The sequence below is a fragment of the Nuphar pumila genome, chromosome 8, assembly GCF_984573655.1.
Source record: "Nuphar pumila chromosome 8, dmNupPumi1.hap1.1, whole genome shotgun sequence".
In the NCBI taxonomy this organism is placed as follows: domain Eukaryota; kingdom Viridiplantae; phylum Streptophyta; class Magnoliopsida; order Nymphaeales; family Nymphaeaceae; genus Nuphar; species Nuphar pumila.
The window spans coordinates 7,380,722-7,402,220 of record NC_143256.1 but is presented as its reverse complement, the minus strand read 5'-3'; the positions used below and the strand labels follow the sequence as shown (position 1 = coordinate 7,402,220).

Genomic DNA, 21,499 nt, shown 5'->3' with positions numbered 1-21,499 from the left:
ATCTCTTCAAATTCGGGTATAAGCTCATTAACAAGTTGATAAAAATGTTATGTTCTAATTTGTTTTTCTCAGAGTTCTACATCTTGGAGGCAATGTCATTTTAGATCTAGAAGAGTCAATTAATCCCAAAGAAGAGAAAGGGCATTGTAATATTCCCTAATGCTCATCTCTCCTTGGGTCATAGTTCTCACTTTATTTTGCACATTGCATATGTGAGCAATATCCTTGAGACTATACATATCTTTAACATACTTCTATGCATCACTAGTGAAGTTAAATTTTGTTAAGCTAGAGTATTTGTAGATGTCAACACTATTGATGAGCCATCCAATTATCTTGGAATGACCCATCCTCCATTCTTTCCATTTTTTATCATATTCGGTGACGGCCTTAAACATCTCTTCTCCTTGAAGGGTCACTATCTTTCTATTTTCAATCCTTGTAGTATAAGTTTAAGCTCTCTTTTGGTACCATCAACCAAACCCCATAAACCTTTTTTTTCATATTTTGTGTTTCACTATGGATGCCCAAATCACATAGTTAGTAACACTGAGTCGCACGGGAATAGAGACGATTACTTCTTTTTCATCCTCCATGTTTTACAATAATGAGAGAGAAAAAGAAAGAGAGAGCAAGAAAGATAACAAAAGATTTGTTGTGGAGCTTTTTAATAGAGTGTTTCCCGATGCAATGATCCCACGAACTGATGCTCCACCAAACTCACGATTCTCCTCTTGGCCTTTCCAAATGAATAACAACTCAAGAGCACCAAAGCTCTGATACCATGTAATGAAATAAAACAAAAGCAAATAAATGTCATTTATGGACTTACAAGAACACAACCAACCAAGAAGAACACTCGATTGATCAAGCCACACTACCCACACAAGGGTCAAAATAAATGTTCTTGTATGGCATGAAATGCTCTAGAGGCATTGGAATATACCAAGGCTTGAAGCCCTATTTATAATACATAAGGGACATAGGGAGCAGCCCAACTAGCTGTTGAGCTGTTGTTGGGAGCAGCTCCAACAGCTAGTTGGAGCTGCCCAATCGCAGTACATCATTTATATTTACCAAAAAAATAAAAAGAAACATAAAAATAAACAGTCAGCCCCTAATGAGCTGACGCCTATTACAATGTATAATGATTGAAATACCCTTGATGGGTATTCCGGTTTATATATATATATATATATATATATATATATATATATATATATATATATATATATATATATATATATTAGAGGTTTATCTTAACAGTAGTGAACAATGAGAAAAGAGTTTAGACTAGGTTTGAAAAATGAATTATTCTCTATCACTTCCCCAGTCATCTATTAAGATACACAAATGGCCTCAACCTAAGGAGGGTCAAACAGTATTTCTCTATGGTCTATAACAAATATTTTCCAACTGTTGACTGGGAGCATTTCATCTTTGTGATGGGGTTTTAGCCCTCCTGGACAAAATTAATGGGAAAGAAACAGTGAAAAAATGAATGTACAAAGCTGCAATTTCAACATGAAATTAATCCTCCAGTAGCCTTTCTAGATCCTGGGTGACCATACATATCATATTTATCTACGGGTTACCTTCCTCAGAAAAGAAAACTCAGCAAACTGCCTCAAGACAAAAAACAAATTAGGAGTCAATCCCCAAGGTCTTTTGATTGAGCATTTGCTAGTGTGTGCACATGTGTGAAATAAGATCTTGAGGAGAAAATGAAAATTACCAAAACCGAATGTCGTGGCCTGTTGCTTACCTGTAAAATCTAATGTTTGGGTTTAAACCAACAGCAACCTGTCCTTGTACTTTAATGCCATTAAATAATTTATCAAGTCCAGATCTCCATATCTTTTCTGCAAGAAATGGATCTTGAACAGATATCCGGTCATTGTCCCTATAAGCTTCTCCTTTTGCTGGACCAAGACTTCCTTGATGGACAAAATTTACAGATTCAGCAGCTTGGATAAAGGCCTTGGATTCTACAGCAGTAAAGAAGTCTTGCACCTGAAAACATTAAACAAATCAATATAAAAGAATGACATGAATATCTCTGGGCCATAAAAGCCTAGCAGCTATTATGGTCTGGGAAAAGATGTCAGTTGCATATGAAGATGCAAACATCTGGGGCAAGGGAAAAGCAACTAAATGGGCATTAAAAAAGGCTAGGAATGAAAATGACACTACCCATAAGCAAACAGTTAAACTATTTGCTCAACCATGAGAAAGGGTACAAAACTTGCCTTAATTCAAAAAAAGATGTATCCAGGAAAAAGCAGAAGGAACCATTTACGAAGTTACGAACTTGCTAGATTGAACTAATGTTAAAAGAAGAAAGACTGCAAGTGACAAGGAGACACTGCACCGCCTTAAGTGTCAACCCTATTAAAAAACAATTCAATCAATATTCGACAGCCCCCACCATTTATCTTTTGATCAATGCATTTTTTGTTTTTTATCCCTATCAGTATGTAGAACACCTGTCTATCTAATATGACATATGGAAGCACATGGTTTGAGAAACATGCCAGAAAGGAATCTCTTTCCAGTTGCTTTGACACATGCATGCACACATATTCACACTGACACAAACATATTTTGTGTGTGGTTGTGAAGATACATATAGCTCAATAGAGGATACCCCCAATCCCAATTAGCATGTTTGAAACAGAATATAGGACATTAGCTATAACCATACTAGAGGGTGCTACCCTGCCCCATAATTGATATTTTACATGCATCTCCTATTCAAAATTGTTGTATTGGGCAGTATGACTTCCGGCAGCTTTCATGAATTTAATGAGCAGCATCTTTCGACCTTATCTGGATCTCTTCGTGATTGTTTTTATTAATGACATTCTGATTTACTCAGAGAACAGAGAAGATCACAGTGTACAACTCCGAATTGTTTTAGAGATCCGAGATCCTCAGAGAGCATGAATTATTTGTCAAATTCTCTAAGTGCAAATTTTGGCTGGATCAGATAATGTTTATAGGTTATGTAACCTCTAAAGGCGGGATCCCAATAGATCCGGCTAAGGTGAGCAGATCTTTCAATAAAATAATAATGTTTGGTTATGAAATTATAAATTTCATTGAAAGTTGATAAGTGAAATATGGTATTTTAATAGGTGAAATATATTGAATTGGAAGCAACTGAAGAGTATCACGGACATTCGAAGTTTCTTAGGACTCGCTGAATACTAAAGAAGGTTTATCCAGGATTTTTCTAAGATTGCAACATCGTTGACCAAGCTACTTCGAAAGAGTGTAAAGTTTGTATGGACACAACAGTGTGAAGAGAGTTTTCAGGAGCTTAAGAGAAGGCTTACTACAACTCCAGTGCTAAATCTTCATGAGAACAGAGAGGCTTTGTTGTTTATAGTGATGCTTCAGGAGTAGGCCCAGGATGCGCATGGGAAGGTAATAGCATATGTGTCTCATCAGTTGAAGACTCACGAGCAAAACTACCCTACACATGATCTAGAATTGGCAGCACTTATTTTTGCTCTAAAAATTTAGAGACATTATCTGTATGAGAAGCAATTTCAAGTCTTGTCGAACCACAAAAGCCTTAAGTATATGTTTTCCCAGAATGAACTTAATATGAGGCAACATAGGTGGTTGAAACTTCTGAAAGATTATGATTTTTCTATCTCTTATCACCTTGAAAAAACTAACGTAGATGCAAATGCCTTAAGCAGAAAAGATAGTAGAATGTCATGTCTCATTTGTAGCGAGTGGAAGCTTTTAGAAGACTTCATCTAATGAACTCCTTTTACATCTAAGCAAGGCAAGATCGGGATCGCCAGTATGGTTGTTAGGACCGATATCATTGACTGCATCATAGATAAGCAGAAGGACGATCCACAGTTTAACAAGATAATAGCAGCCTATCAACAGGATGAGTCGAATCTACACCTAGAAGAAGATGATAGCATATGGTATGGATAGAGATTATAGGTGCCAGAAGATCCAGAATTAAAGAAAGAGTTATTAGACGAAGCACACCAATCCAAGTATATTATTTATCCTGACAGCACCAAGATGTTCAAAGATATTCAAAAGAATTTTTTGTAGAATATAATGAAAAGAGAGATTGCATAGTATGTTTTCAGATGCTTAGTGTGCCAGCAGGTCAAGATTGAGCACCAGAAACTAGGAGGTCCAATGATGACTATAGAGATATCCCAGTGAAAATAGAAAGATATTACCATGGACTTTGATATGAAACTACCCAAGATTAGGCATCAGTATGATGCTATACGGGTGATTGTAGACTGCCTTACGAAGTCAATACACTTCTTACCAATCAGGATAAGTCAGACTTTAGAGTCTCATGGATCTATACATAGATAAGACCATCAGGTTACACGGTGCACCCGTATCAATCATTTCTAACAGAGATCTAAGGTTTACGTTGAAGTTCTAGGGATAGTTGTTGAAGCCTTTGGAGAAAAAGCTAAAGTTTAGTACGACCTTTCATGCTCAGAAAGATAGACAGTCAGATAGGATGATCCAGACATTAGAAAACATGTTACGGGCTTGTGCATTAGACTGGAAATGTAACTAGAGTAAACACTTGAAGTTAGCAGAATTTACTTATAACAATAGCTATCATTCGAGCAAAGGTATGGCTTCGTAGGAGGCATTGTATGGACGACCCTGCATATCACCTGTTTGTTGGAGTGAGGTTGTTGATCGGTCTCTCGAATCCCCGATAGTGCTACAACACTATATTGATCAGGTACAGTTGATTCGCAAGAAGCTTTTGACTGCTCAAAGTGGTCAAAAAAGTTATGCAGATACAAAGCAACATGAGCTTACTTTCGAAGTTGGGGATCATGTATTCGTCAAGGTTTCGCCAACTAAGTATATTCTAATTCAGCAGGAAAAGAAAGCTTAGCCTGACGTATGTAAAACATTTTATAGTTCTTGAGAAGATCGGAGGAGCAGCGCACAGATTGACACTTCATCCCCAGTTCTCGAATATTCATAACGTGTTTCATGTATCAATGTTGAGGAAGTATGTGTCAGACCCGACACATATCATACAATACGAGGATTTGAAAGTGCAGAATGACCTCACGATAGAGGAGCGCCCGATAAAAATTTTATACCGGCAAGAACAAGTATTACGATAAAAGACTATTCATTTGGTAAAAGTACGTTGGCAACACCACAGGATCAAGGAATACACTTGAGAACCGGAAGAAACTATGAAGGAGAAATATTCAAGCTTGTTCGGTAAGTAACCCTAGTTAATTTTGCAGACAAATTTTTTTTAAGAAAGGTAGAATGTAATACCTGCAAATTTGTTTCATTTTAACTTTTAAATTCGAGTAAAATTAAAGTTAAAATCAGGTTAAAATCAGCTTAAATTCAGGCAAAATTCAAGAGTTTAAGTTGAACTAGGACTCTAGTTAGGTTCGTTATGAGTCGTAGATCTCGTAGGAGAACAGATTTGGTGATTTCGGTTATGGGTTGGTTCAAAAAATATGATTTTTAAAATTGATCGGCCTCCATTTTAGGTTTTCAACTTAGACAAGGTTTAAAATTGATCGAGCTATGTTTTGGAATCAAACCAGGTTCTTTATGAGACCCAGAGGGTCACGCCCAGCTCATTGGGGTGCCATGTGCCTAAGTGGTGGCTCACATGGGTTCAGAAGTGGCCAATGGCTTTTATGGATCTTGGATGAGTCATTTTCAGATCCAAACCTTAGTATTTTGATTCAATATTGATTTAGACTTCATTTATGGATATGGGCCATTAATTTAAGCATTGGATTTGAAATTAATGTTTGGTACCTGGATCCAATCCAATTATAGGATACGATTTAAGGTTTTTGGATCCAAATCATTTGGATTGGACCCAAGTGGGGCGCTACCTAGGTGGGGCCCCACTTTATCTTCTAGAGACCTCATGGAAGAGGATCTCTAACTAAATCAAGAGGGTTCTAGAGAGGGTGGGATGCCCCCCTCTAGTGGAACCCACTTTTAGTTAAAGATTAGCGTTTTATTTTAGAATGACTCTTAACAGACTTAGAGAGTTAAAAGACTTTTAGAAGAAGAATTTGAGTAGAGTTTGAAGAGTCGCCTAGGGAGCTTTTTAGGTGGGAGGACTCTTAAGAGACCTAGAGGGTTAAAAGACTTTTAGAAGAAGAGTTTGAGTAGAGTTTGAAAAGTCACCTAGAGAGTCTTATAGGTGGGACGTCCCACCTAGTAGGGCCCACCTATGGGTTGTTGGAGATAGAGTTCAATCTCTAGAAGGAAAGAAAACCAAATAGGAGGGGACCCCCCCCCCGCTATTGTGATTATTTAACCTCTCTCTCTCAATTGATGTGCATCTCTCTCTTCTGCCTCACATCTCCTTCTTCCTCCCAACCGTAGAGGTAGTTCAAACCTCTATTAGAGACCTACAACTACCTTGGAGAAGGTCTAAAACAACTCGAGAGGAGGTGCGTATAGAGGAAAAAGCGACGATTATGTTGTGGGAAAAGCATTTTCGAGGTAGGAGATTTCTACTTGCATGGTATTTGATTTCATGATGCATTGGCATACCCTCTTTTGGTCCAGAGCTTGGATTTATATGTGATTTATGCCTAAAACCGTTTATGGCTAAGGATCTACATGAAAAAGATTTTTGAAAACCCAAAACGGTGTTTTGGTGAATCGGTTTTAAGAAAACATTTTTGAAAAAAAACTAGTTTTGAAACCCTAAAAGAAAAAATCGTTGGGAAAAGGTTAGATCTGTATTTTATTGATTCGTTCAACATGAATAGTGGGTATAGGATGACGTTTTTGTGTGATTGTGTTAAAAAAGAAAATATTGATGTTATCATGTCTCTAATAATTTAGGGTATCATGATTTGATTTATTTATCGATAGATTAATGCTAAATATGAATTAGAAATGAAATTCAGGTTGTTTTATGCTTTACCAATGAGATCTACGAATTTTGCAATGGTGGATCAGCATGAAAAAGGGCTAAATATTGTTGTATATTTTCTGTATTCATGTTGGTTTAGGAAGAGGGAGTCTCACCTAGTAACATTTAAAAGTGGGGTTAATACGAGTCAGATAGATTTTTTCCTACTTAGAAAGAGAGATAGGGGTTGTTGCATCGATTATAAGGTTATACCGGGAGAAAGTGTAGCTCCACAACATCGTCTTAATTTTAGATCTTAGAATTAGACAATGTCGCAAAAGGGATAGACATAGGATAGATCCTAGAATTAAGTGGTGGGCACTGAAAGGAGCTAAACAACGAATGTTTGTAGAGCGGGTAGTTAAGGAAGTTGATTGGTATCTCGAGGAGGATTTAGAATCAATGTGGAATAAGATAGCGGGTGGCATGAGAAAGGTGGCTAAGGAGGTATTTGGTGAGTCTAAAGGCGATGCACCGCTAGGTAAGGATACATCGTGGTAGAACGAGGATGTCAAATTAGCTATTAAGGTTAAAAGAGAGTATTATAAAAATCTAAGAGTCATGATAATGAGAATTTGGAAAAGTATATAATAGCAAAGAAGGAAGCTAAAAAAATAGTTCGGAACGCGAGGGATAAGGTATATAAGGAGGTTTATGACAAGTTGGATACCAAAGAGGGCGAGAAGGATATTTATAGGCCTGCAAAGATGAGAGATAGGAAATCGAGGGATCTGGGTATGGTTAGATGTATCAAAGATGAAACGCAAAGGGTTTTAGTCAAAGATGAGGAGATTAAGGAGAGATGGAAAGATTATTTTGACAAGCTATTTAATGAAAGTCATGCTCAGGATCTGGGAGACTTCCCTATTCCTTTTCATGAGATGAATTGTGACTTCATGCGCAACATTCAAAAGAAAGAAATTGCAGAGGCTTTGAAGAAAATGAAATCAAGAAGGACAGTTGGCCCAGATGGTATTCCTATCGAGGCTTGAAAATGCTTGGAAGAGAAAGGTTTAGAATGGTTGACAAATCTTTTTAACATGATTTGGCGGACAAATAAGATGCCTAATGAGTGGAGGAAGAGTACTTTGGTGCCTCTATATAAGAATAAGAGTGATATACAAGATTGCACAAACTATCGTGGTATAAAACTCATGAGTCATACTATGAAACTTTGGGAGAGGGTGATTGAGTCTAGGTTGAGGAAGGTTGTCATGATATCGGAGAATCAATTTGGTTTTATGCCTGGAAGATCAACTATGGAAGCTATACATCTTCTTAGACAACTTATTGAGATAAATAGAGAGAGGAACAAAGATTTGCATATGGTTTTTATTGATTTGGAGAAGGCATACGATAGAGTACCTAGGGACGTTCTCTGGTGGACAATGATGAAGAAAGGTGTTTCTCTCAAGTACATTAGTATAATTAAAGATATGTATGAAGGAGTAGTAACCAATGTCCGCACTTGTGGAGGGGTGACAACCAATTTTCCTATAACGGTTGGGTTACATCAAGGATTTGCTTTAAGCCCTTTCCTATTTGCTATAGTGATGGATGAGCTTACGAGACCAATTCAAGACAATGTGTCGTGGTGTATGTTGTTTGCCGATGATATTGTTTTGATTGATGAGTCTAAAGCTGGGGTTAATGCTAAGTTAGAATTATGGAGACAGACATTAGAAGCAAGAGGTTTTAAGTTGAGTAAGAGTAAGACAAAATACATGGAATGTCGATTTAGTAAGCAACGTAGTGATGGGAGTGTAGTGAAGCTTGGTGAGCAAGAAATATCGGTGGATGATTGTTTCAAATATTTGGGATCTATCATTCAAAAGCATGGAGAAATTGATGGAGATGTAAATCATAGGATAAAGGTTGGGTGGATGAAATGGAAGAATGCAACTGGAGTGTTGTGCGATCGTAAAATGCCATTGCGGTTGAAGGGAAAGTTTTATAGGACGACTATTAGGCCTGCTTTACTATATGGTACGGAATGTTGGGCTGCCAAGAGACATCATATTCAGAAAATGAGTGTAGCTGAGATGCGTATGCTGAGATGGATGTGTGGAAATACAATAAAAGATAAGATTCAGAACGAAGAGATACGTAAGAAGGTAGACGTTGCACCCATTGAAAATAAGATGAGAGAGAATCGTTTACGGTGGTTTGGACATATTCGGCGAAGGCCTAATGATGCTCCAGTTAGAAGGATGGAGAAATGGGAAAATATATTAGTTAAAAGAGGTCGGGGTAGGCCTAGGAAGACATGGATGGAGGTGATAAGAAAGGATATGAATGCTTTGAACCTCACCGAGGACATGGCATTGGATAAAAATGATTGGAGGAGAATGATTCGTGTGGAAGACCCAGAATGATTTTTTTTTTGTTCATATCGCCGACCCCAATTGTTTTGGGATGAAGGCGTAGTTGTTATTGTTGTATGTTATAACATCATCTAATATGATGAGTCATGTTTTAATGCCATGTTTAGGCTATAAAACATGATTTTATTAAGAGTTATAATAACTTTGTACTGTTGTTCACGTTTGTAACCCGACCAATTTTCAAAAATAATTTTGTTTCTATTAGAATACGAATCAGAAAAAAGTAAATAAAAATATTGTAATGTTCTACACATCCGTGGCTTAATTCTAGCATGTTATTTTATTTGATTTAGGTCTGTTTTGAGAGAGAAATGCCGATTGTAACTGAGCACAATTTTCTAGCTCTGGTTACAGGGTTGTTCTGACCGGGTAACCTATTCAAAACATATTAGATAAAATCATGAAAAAATTATGATAGATCCAACATATAGTAGAAGATACTGTAAAAAAGATTTTGTAAAAAGAATTACCAGTAAATCAACGAAAAATCCCCAAGTTGGAAAATTTTACTGGTCTGTTGTTTTTCCAAAACACTATGCAATTACAGAATTTTTATAATTTCTGTATAACTGATTTTCGAGATCTGTTTTTGGGTTGTTTTCCTGACATATTAATGCATGCTTAGCAAAAAATGAAAGTCGAATCTGTTTTCTGTGATTTCTGATTGATTTTACAAAAACAGGCAAACAGATGTCTGAATTTACCTCACTTGTTTATTCATATGCCTAAGTCGTTTTGAGTTGACAATTCATGTTAAGCAATACATGAAGCATAAAATGTGATATTTGATGCAAGTAATATGATTATACAATAAGTCTAATGAGGCACGAAATTGGCAATGTTTGAATATAATTGTGTCATGTGTAATTGTATGAAATTTATAATTGATATGCCTACGATTGAATATATGCACGAATTGATACATGATATGCTTGCGTGATCGCGGGATATAAAAATGCATAAGTTGCATACATGAAGCGAATTGTGAATAAATGCCATGTTTGAATTATGCACGCATAAATATGAATAATTAGTTTACCCTGACTATATAAATGCATGGTGATTGCATTACTTGTATAATTTTATGGTAAACACTAATCAAAAGCATGCATATGGTGCCAGGAATATTATTACATATGAACCAAGAATATGGTTGCATGCTTGCATTGGCACGCTTAACAAGAGAGTTAATTAAGAAATCAAAGTGAAATTGATTCTCTTATGGCTTATTGAGAGAGTAAGCATGGTATTTCTATTGACACAAAAGGTTGCATTGTCCCCTATCCACAGTGGAAACTACAATGATTTGTCAACAGTGTGCTAAGTAAGACTCATGAGGAAAGTGCTAATATATCAGGTTGCAAGAGTTTGGAAACTCTCTCAAATTTATTTTTTTCCTTATCCAGAGATAATACTAGTGTTGAAGCGTCACGCAGGTTAAAAAAATACAATTGCTTGAATATACAAACTTGGGTCGTACCTCCAAACTAGGAGAATTTGTGTTGTACCCACAGATATATGATATTGGCAAATGAAACAAGAATGTGAAATTCATGTCTATAAAATATTGCATGCATTATTTAAAAAAGAAAATGATAATTGAAGATAAGAACCTATTCATGCATGAAAGACTCGCATCATTGAAATGGTAAGTTCATGAATCTTGTATATGTTCATGCATTCCTGTAAATGTTCGTGAATGTACATGATTTGTTGTATTGTTGCAAATCTTAGAATGAATGAGTGTGCCCTAAGTTGTCTTGCTATTTTTTTATTTAGCATGATTTCATGTTTATTACTTCCTAAGATATGTGTTATATGATTAATGTGAGAGGTTGTGTTTGAATATATTCTCATATCATGTATTTATTGCAAGTATGTTATTTCTTACTCAGACTCGGGTTATCTGACTCTTTTACTTGAACGATTTTTAGGTTCTAAAGAGGCTGAGTGATCCTTCATCTATTCAGCTATTAGTGGACTTTGCTCGCTACCTGACGATGTGGTGATTGTGATTCCTCATGTTAGGAGGATTTGGTTTTGGCTTGGACATTTTGTTTGGAGATGGATCTGAATCTAGATTATTATGGATGATTTGAACTTTTATTCAATTCAATTAGATTTATAATGATGTACTTTTATTTCTGCAATTTAGTTAATGAATGGTTTGGTACAACAGCCATAATAATCCTGATTTGCATGTTTCGTTAAGTTTTAAAAAAAAATCACAAAAAAATCTAGTTATAATCGGGGTTGTTACAATATCGCTGAACAAGAATAAGAATTGAATCTCCAAATAAAATTAGAGTTTATAATAAAAGTTGCCCCCAACTAGAGGTCATTATCGAGCAGTTTCTGCTACGACGCTCATCAAATTGAATAAGACATTAAATTGGATGAAAAAAAAAAAGAAGTTTAAAAATTGTTTTCTACATCATAAGATGTTGATCACGAACTGCACTGTCATTGTGCTACGCCTAAACATTCCATACCAAATTCAAAGCTTTTTATAATATACCTATGCATGTCACCATCTGATAGCAAAATGACCAAGAAAATTGTGCGGGAGACTGCACCCAATTCCGTCAATATAATCTTCAAAAGAGTTTCACATAAGAACACAACCCATATCCAGGCTGGGCTTGTACTTGGATTTGGCCAAGGTAGACACCGTGTGTTTGGGTAGTGTGTAACCTGGGCATGGGTATGACTACACTGTTTTTTGAGTCCGAAAGCAGACAGTTGCGCCAAGCCGTCTGTCTGGTCCAATCAAAGCAAAAAAATTGGCCATGATTCATGAGCAGGCACAGCTTCCAAGCATAGTCACATATATTTGTCTCAAGTATATCTCAGCAAGAACAACATCTCAGGATATTATAGGTTTTCTGATAAATATTGAGAAAATCTAAGGAAAATCTCACCAATAAAAAATTTTAAAATATGAAGAACTTAGTAATTATTCTTTTAAGAAAATGTAAATAACTAATCTGAAAGCTTTGAAAATACAAAAAGATGAATAAAGAAGAAAAAATCATGCCTTAAGTAGAAGTTAACAAAAAAGTTAAAAAAAAAATATCAAGATAATACCACAACATTGTAATATTGACATGATATTTTCAAAAATTTTGATAACTTGAAAATATTGTGATATTTTACCTATTTAATTACTCTTTATCAAATAACAATCACATTGTGATATTTTCAACATTGTTAAAATCAGTTCACAAGGTGAAAGAGTTTCTTAAAAAAACCTAAGAATCGAGAACTTCTTACCATCAGATAACATGTCATTATACATAAAAAGATATTGAAAAAAAATAAGCCCTCAAAAAATATTAAAACTTGAATTGGACTGGTCATGAATTGACCCCTTTTAAATCGTTATTTGGCCAATTCAATCTGAATCGGCAGATTCAGACCGATTTTAACAACAGTTATTTTCCAAATATAGCAATATCTGTGGCAACACTTGCATGACAGGCGTACTTACCCAGTCTGGGTAAGCCATGCATCTGAGTTCAAGCCATTGATCAATGTGTCACTCAATCCAACAAACTCCATGAATTTTGGTGAGACGTTCTCTTTCAGCAACCTCAAAACTTTGTTAGCATCCCCTCTCCTCCCAGCAGACACATAAATGTTTGCAAGAAGAACATCATTTGTGGCATTTCTTGGCTCCAAGTAGAATAGATGCCTTGCCACTTCTGCTCCAAGTACTGGGTTACAGTAAATTCTGCAAGCACTCAATATGGAACCCCATATCCTAGCACTGCCTTCCATAGGCATCTCTTGTGCCATCTGGTACGCCTCTGTCAAGAGACCCACACGACACAAGAGATCAACCAGGCATGTGTAATGCTGCACACCAGGTTTTATGCCGTAGTCTTTGATCATAGATCGAAAGCATCCCCTCCCCACTACTACCAAGCCTGAGTGATTGCATGCTGACAACACAGTAGTAAAGGTGTAGTCATTGGGTGTAGCTCCTGATTGCTGCATAAGGGCAAACACAGACAGTGCCTCATGGCAATCCCCATGCAATGCATAACCTGATATCATCACAGTTCATGACACAACATCTTTATGTAGGATCCCTTCAAAAACTGCACGTGAAGTTGAAATTCTTCTGCACTGTGCATACAGATCAATCAAAGAATTAGATACAGCTGTCTCTTTATGGAATCCTCTTCTGATTACATAAGCATGAGCTTGTTGTCCTTTCCTTAGAGATGCAATTGAAGCAAACATTGGAAGTAATAATATCCCTTCCCGGCATTCTTCTGAACAATGTTAGGGCATTATTCATTTTTATGCACTTTGAGTACATGCTAATTAGAGCAGTACCCAAAGAAGCATCCATTTCCAAGCCTATTTTGGCTCTGCAATAGTCCACGATCCGCTCGCCCACTTGCCAAAGCACCAGTTCGGCGCAGGCTGGTAGAACATTGAGCAATGTTACTCTTGTTGGCATTACTCCTGCATCTTGCACCATCCGATAAAAGAGTCCAAGTGCTTCACTTTCATACCGGTTTTGTGTGTATCCTGAAATCATTGAGTTCCATGATACAACATCCTTAACCGGCAACCTGTGAAACAATTCTGAAGCAACGGCCACGCAGTTGCACTTATTATACATCTCTATAATTGAGTTGTTCACTGACAGACAAAGTCCGATCCACACATCACCACATGAGCACAAATAACCTCTCCCAACATCAGCAATCTGGAATTCCCACCAGCTGAGATCAACCTAACTACCGTGGCCTTGGTTAGATGAATGCCTTGTTCAGTGCATCACATGCAACAGAACAATTCCACAGCATTGGAAAGCACTCCATTTCGCGAATAACCAGCAATCATGGCATTCCAAGAAACAACATCTCGCACAAGCATATTGTCAAACACTTTGCATCCAAGTTCAACATGACCAGATTTGCAGTACATAATACATATCAATAAGCGCAGTCCCAACAAGAACAACCAATTTAACCCCTCATCTTTATATGCTCATGAACTTTCACACCCAATTCAAACTCGGATAACTCAGTGCCTATGTCACATGGGTGCGGGTACGGGTGCGGAGCAATTTCAAAAATTTTGGACATAGGGACACGGCTATATATATATATATATATATATATATATATATATATATATATATATATATATATATAAGATTGTAAATTTTAAAGCAAAAATAAAAAAGTAATTCTATTGAAGTAACAATACAAACTTACCAAAATATAACACATAAAGAAGGAAGACGATCGAATAACCATTTCTTTTTTAGTTTTTATACGTCTTTTGCCCTTAAAATAGATGAAAATAGACTCGGTCAAAGTTGACCGAGTCCAAAATGTGGATGGACTCGGCCCCAGTGCGTTGACCGAGTCCAACACTTAGTTGACCATGTCCAAAGCCGCACCCGTGTCGGGTACGGTGGACGCGGGTGCCTCGACCTTTTAGCCGAGTCCGTGTGACTTAGCTCAGTGCATGCCTTTATAACAAGATGAAATGTCTGATCATCTGCATGGTTCTTGAAGGGATTCATCTCATGATAAACGTCGGGAGCCTGTTTGAATTGGGAGTTCTTCAAGTAACCCCTGATCATTGCATTCCACAACAGAGGGTCGGGCTTGTGGACAACAGAATGGAGAAGAAGACGAGCCGCTTGAGTGTGACCAAAGGAGCAATATTTGGTGATGAGGAGGCTGGTCAGGAAAGCATTCTGGTGGTGACCCAGTGAGATTATCTTGGCGTAGACCTGCAGCAGTTTGCTGAGGCAGGAAGAGTTGTTAGAAACGAGAAGGGTTGTATCTTCTTTGGCCTCCCTCCAAAGCATCTAGGACTAATAATGCTCTAGAATCATACAGAGTTTGTTGCTCGTCATACCCACAAGGTCGGGTCCCGGCTTAAGGCACTCAAGTTGAAAGATGTCACGAGTTCTAGAACTGCAATTTTTTCAAGTGCACAATGGATATCACTGAAAAAGGATAAGAATCAAATCGCCAAATCAATTTAGAGTTCATGAGAAAAGTTGCTCCCTAACTAGAGCTCATTATCAAGCAGCTTCCGCTATGACGCCCATCAAATTGAAAAGAAGGGCACAACTCTAGAAACTGTTACCAGCAGCATAAGATGTTGATCACGGTCGTAAAACTTTTATCCGCACGTCATGTCAGGTCCACAGCACACAGAAAAAACCCTTTACTTCCATTATAAATAAATTTATTATGTTTCGCATACCACCTATTCTAGATACTAACGCGGGTCAATACTAACATCGACGTTGTGCTCGGCCTAACTCTTCCTTGCCAAAATCAAAGCTCTTTATATACCTATGAAATGTCACCATCTGACAGCATAATGACCGAGAAAATTGTGTGGGAGACTGCATCCAATTCCGTCAATATGATCTTCAGAAGAATTCCACCCATAAAAGCGCACAAATAATCCATCACAGCGATTATCATTTCAGTATTCAATGAAGAAAAGGCTAAAAGAATGACGATTTTGCGATACCCATTTTGGAAAACCTTTAAGTTCGAGAAAACTACGATTCAATTAAGAAAGAGAAGGGGGTGAACCGTTTGATACGTACCGTAAAGAGATGAGAATCCTTGAGGTATGTTACTCTGAGATGAGGCTTTGGTTTTATTTCGGGCCAAATCGATCTCTTTTCCAGCTGGTTGCTCGCTTTTCCTTTACCCGCCATCGTTCCTCGGGGACGACGGGAGCTCGAAACGCGATCTTTCCTTCTTTGTTGGGCTCTTCCAATCGCCAATTCGCCACCCCTTTTGCCCAAAGAGAGAGAGAGAGGGGATGAAATGGGTCGGATTCGGGCCGGATCCGAATCGAAATGCAATCAGTGGATCCGAATCCGGATTCCTATACTAATGAGATCCAAGGAGGTTAGATTGAATCCTAATCCGAAATACATGTGGCAATACTGGATCCGAAAAAAACAAAACAAAACAAGCTATTTACATCTAAAAATGTGTTTGGTCTGACTTTAATTTGGACTAACTTCAGATTCGATTTAAAATGCTGGTCCGAATCCAACCCGAATCCAATTGAACAGATCTGAATTCATATTCAGATTTTGTTTAACGGATCCATATCTGAAAAAACATCAAACTCGGATCGGATATCCAACCATATCCAATGCATTTGCAGCCCTAGATAGACCTACTCTGTCTGTGCTCACCGCTCCGAACTAAGTGTTAGACTTGTTTAGGACTAGGGGTGGCAATTTCTGACACGACCCGCCAACCCGCCTCTTAGGCGGGTTCGGGTTGGGCTTAAGCCAACCCGTTTAATAAACGGGTCGACCCGCGTAACCCGTTTATTAAACAGGTCGGGTTCGGGTTGGGGGTATGCCAACCCGCCAACCTGACTACCTGCCAACCCGATCCGTCAAGCCGCCAACCTGACCCGCGAACCTGAAAACCCGTTTACCCGACCCAACCCATTTATTAAATGGGTTGGTGGGTCGTGTCGGGTTACCCGTTTATTAAACGGGTCGGGTTCGTGTTTGCCACAGCTGGCCCGTTTAATAAACGGGTCGGGTTCGGGTTGAGGTATGCTGACCCGCCAACCCGACCCGATTGCCACCCCTATTTAGGACCAAGTGGGTATACGTTGGATCCAATCAGGTATGATATCATCACAGTCCATGACACAACATTTTTATGTAGGATCCCTCAAAAAACTGCACTCAAAGTTGAAATTCTTCTGCAGTTTTCATACATATTAATCAAAGCATTAGATATAGCTGTCTCTCTTTATGGAATCTTCTTCTGATTACATAAGCATCAGCTTGGTGTTCTTTGCTTAGAGATGCAATTGAATCAAACATTGGAAGAATGATAAAAGCAAACATTGGAAGAATGGTTACTTCGTCAGGACGAATGCTGCTTCATTGCATTTTGTAAAAGAAATTTAATGAATCGTCATATTGTTTGAGCGCCATATGAGCTTTGATCATGGTAATAATGTCTGATATAATGTCTGACCTATACTAATCTGGGTCCAACGACTTAATATCTTCTTGATCAGGCCAAACTTAATCCAATCTCCTAAATGGGGCTACACCAACCCAAATGCTATCCAAAACCCACCAATATGTATGCACACATATCCACTACATAAACAACCCTTAACATATCCATTTGACCCAGGTGAAGCCCTTTTGGATCCGGTCAATTATATTTGGATCTGGTTAGTTATATTTGGATCCAAAAACCTTACAATTGGATCTTTCTACTTTGATTCAAATATTGCAAGCAGACCTATTTAGGATTGTGTTTCACCGATCATCAGGGAGCAATAGGGTCCATATTTTCTCTCTATTTGGATTGTTAGCAAAATGGATCCTGTCATCATCAATTTCTCTAGATCAGTGAATCAATCCACACTCATTAGAGATAATGTCACCTTTGTCATTCTTAGAAGTCGTGTGGAACTGGAAGAAACGAAAGTGGATTAGACTCGAGGCCGAGCCTTTTTTCAACACAGGGAGAATGATGCAGGAGCAGATTAGTGTGCAGCTCGGGTCTAAGAGATAGATCCATTTGGGTCTAGTTTTAGTTTAGGGTTTTTATTTCTGTTTTACTTAGTTTTGGACCTTTTGATGTAATGGATCCATCTTGGATCTAAGATAAACCTAGGGTTTTCTGTGTTTTCCTATAAATATTCATTATAGGGGTTTATCAGGGAGGTTGATTGGTTAAGATTATGAGTATTTTCTTCAATTTTATTAATCCATTATTTCTTTATTTTTTATTAATTCTGCTTTGGTAGTATAATTTGTATAACATAACGTAGTTTTTTCTTTGCAAATCAAGCTTTTGATTTGCATCACTTTTGCACCTATTTTGTGTGTATCCTGCAATCATCGAGTCCATAATACAATAACCTTCATGAACATTCATACCCAATTCAAACTTGGATAACTCAATGCATGTCATTATAACAATATGAAACATTTGTTCATTTGCATGGTTCTTGAAGGGATTTATCTCATGGCATATAAAAACCAGAACACAAGGAGGACAGGGTGAGGAAGACACAATTTATGTGGTTCGGCCCAACAATGTCCTATGCTCACGATTGTTGTTCATGTATCATACTCAACAAATCGCAGTGAGATAGGTTTCCATTAAATAGTTTTTCTTTAATGCAATGAATTTGATCTCTATTTTGAGATCCCAACAATTTTACAATTAGAAACTTTTATTAACTTTCCCTTTAGATCTGGACACTACATTTAGAATTTCTTGGTTGGTACTCTAAGACTCTTTCCTTATCATTGTTGGATCTTCTAGACTCCTTTATTAGTTGAGTTTTCAAATCTTCCTCCTGCTTGGATGGCTCATGTGGTTGTCTTCCTTCATTTTCTTTCTCATATCTGACCTTATGTTGAGTGTCTCAACAAATGCATTCTAATCTTGGGATGAGTCCTAGTTTGGATCCAGGATCTGACACTTTAACATGCCCCCTCAAGCCGATCTCTATAACTTTGAGATCTTGAAACTTGGGTCCTAGAAGGGCTTTGGTAAGAATGTTAACCAGCTAATAGTCAAAAGAAACAAACTGCATTTTAATTTCTCCTTGGGCTACCTTTTCCTTGACAAAGTGATAATGAAATTCAATATGTTCAGTTCGAGCATGAAAAATTGGGATTTGTCGTGATATAAGTCATTTCCAAATTATCACACTATAAAACTAGAGTTTAATTTATAAAAACTACTAGTACGTTCAACAATTATTTCAACTAAATTAATTCAAAAACTCCAACTATAGCTTTGTATTCAGCTTCAGTGTTGAATCTGGCCACAGTAGGCAATTTTGTAAAACACTATGACAGGAGTTTTGGACTCAAGATGAAAGATATCCACTGGTGGATTTCCTGTCATGTGGGCAATCTCTCCAGTCAATATTTGAGTAAACAAACAATTGTAAAGAATCTAATTTATTTATATGCATGCCAAAATTTATAGTGCCTTTGAGATAATGAAAATTTTGTTTTACATGATTTCAATGATCAAAGGTCACACTATGCATGAACCAACACATTTTATTCACTGAATAAGCTATATCTGACTTGATGAAGGTGGTATATTGTAAGGCACCAACCAACAACTGTAATAGGTATCATCTTTTAACTCACTTTCGAAAAACTTTGACAAGTTAATGTTTATAATTGTAGGCAAGATACATGGTTTGACTTCAACCATTATTGTTTTGAGAAGTAGATAAAAAACATATTTTGTCTGAGACAATGCAAAAATGCTTTTTTTATTTTGTAACCTTAACACCCAAAAAATAATATAAAGGACCTAAGTCCTTGATAGAAAATTTCTCCCAAGAGAATTCATCATACCCTATATTTTTCTTAGAGTTGCTTATCACAACTATATCATGAACATAAACAAGAACACATATCACTCTTTGTATAGAATTTTAAATAAATAATGAGGAGTCATCTTTGGAGTTTAAAAAATTCAATTTCTCTAAATATGTTTTTAACATGTTATACCAAGCACGAGAGGCCTAATCTAGATCATACAAGGCCCTTTTTAACTTTCACACATGATTAAAAAAAATAGTTTTAAATCCTAAGGGTTTTGCCATATAAACTCCATGCAAGAATGCATTATGAACACAACAATTCTGACTCACGATAATAGAAATAAGCATCTGAATCATGGTAGGTTTTACCACTGGGTTATAGGTCTCAATGAAATCAATACCTTCTTGTTGGTTATAACCTTTGGCTTCGAGCCTTGCTTTGTAATGAGTAATAGTCTCACCAATGTGCCTTTTTATACGATAAACTCACTTACATCTAACTATGTTTTGTGACTCCTTTCGTGAAATAAGCTTTCATTTATGGTTTTTTTATGACGAAGGTTTGGGCCTACGATGGACAAGGTTAGAGCATGGAGCATACACGATGTTGATTGTAACATGATCAATGCCAAAGATAGTCTTAGGTCGATTGAAATGTCGACCACGCATCAAACTGGTAGCACACAACAACATGGGGTCTAACTATGGGTATCACAGTAAACTAGCTCCAACATGGGTTGACCAAGACACATGCACAAACACGATAACACTCAAGGGTGAGGACATTCAGGCCTGGGTAAAAGTGCATGGTTCATCGACTCTTATTTTCTTTTTAGCATCTCACTCAATAAGGTACATAAAAAAAAAAGCTTTTACATGTATTTAAATAGAAAAAAAATAAGCATGTGGGACAAGCGCTAACGTTTACCTCTCCAACCAACAACCTTTAAGTCAACTACCTATTAATTAAAATATTCTGCCTAAGACTGACCTTACTAATGCCTAACCAACTAACACTTAAAGCATTAAACAAAACTAACTAAAGCTAGCCTAACACAACTAATACCTAAAACCAATGAAGCTAAAAAATGTCTTCAAAATGGATCTTCAATTCGGCTCCAACACAAGAACCGAAGAAGTAAAATAGCAAAAACTCATTGTATCAAACTCTCGAGATTTGTTTCACTTCATCCTCGAAGCATAAAAACCATGCAACACCTCCGAGATCAAGTGTTTCATGTGCATCTGATGCAGACTGGACTATAACATGCATCACGTTAAGTAGATCATGTCAAACTAGAAAGCTCGATAACCTATGCTTTTATATCACTTGATGCGTACAACAAAGACCTGCGATGAATAGGATTAGAGCATGTTGCAAGTCCATACTAGTTGTAATATGATCGATGCCTATGAAGGTCTGAATTGATATTTTGACTTTCAATTTCAGATCGATGAAACCAAACCTGCCCCATTGGTCCCAATGGAGAGTGTCTTAGGGTCACAAGGAGGGAGAAACATTAGCCTCTCATCTCTTTTATATCATAAAGTAGGTAAGGGTTTAGTTAGGCTTTTTTTAAATAGGTTAGGTCTTGATCCTCATTTAATGTCTCATATTTTATTTGTGTGTTAGGTAGTTGTTTTAAAAATAGGTGGTTAAGGAAATAGACGTTGAGAGCTAGTCCATATCTTTTTTTTATTTAAATGCAAAATATACTAAGTGTATGCATATGTGTTTTGAATAAAATAAAATATTTATTGGAATTGCTTTTTCTTGTGCATGTTCTTTGTGGGAGACGCTAAGAAAGAACGTGGGGGAGAGTAGAAT

The 21,499-nt window shown here is 37.1% G+C and overlaps 1 protein-coding gene across 3 annotated transcripts in view; it reads right to left on the bottom strand.

Annotated features, from left to right (window-relative positions):
* LOC149829538 (uncharacterized) overlaps positions 1–16,097 on the bottom strand; it is a 33,250-nt gene extending 17,153 nt beyond the window's left edge. For all 3 annotated transcript variants that reach the window (XM_090015568.1, XM_090015569.1, XM_090015570.1), the window contains exons 1-2: positions 15,920–16,097; positions 1,766–2,013 (exon numbers count right to left, since the gene is read on the bottom strand). In XM_090015568.1, coding sequence (XP_089871694.1) covers positions 1,766–2,013; positions 15,920–16,033 — 362 coding nt within the window. In that variant the 5' untranslated portion in view covers positions 16,034–16,097. The remainder of the gene's footprint in view (positions 1–1,765; positions 2,014–15,919) is intronic.
* Between the last annotated feature and the right edge of the window lie 5,402 nt (positions 16,098–21,499).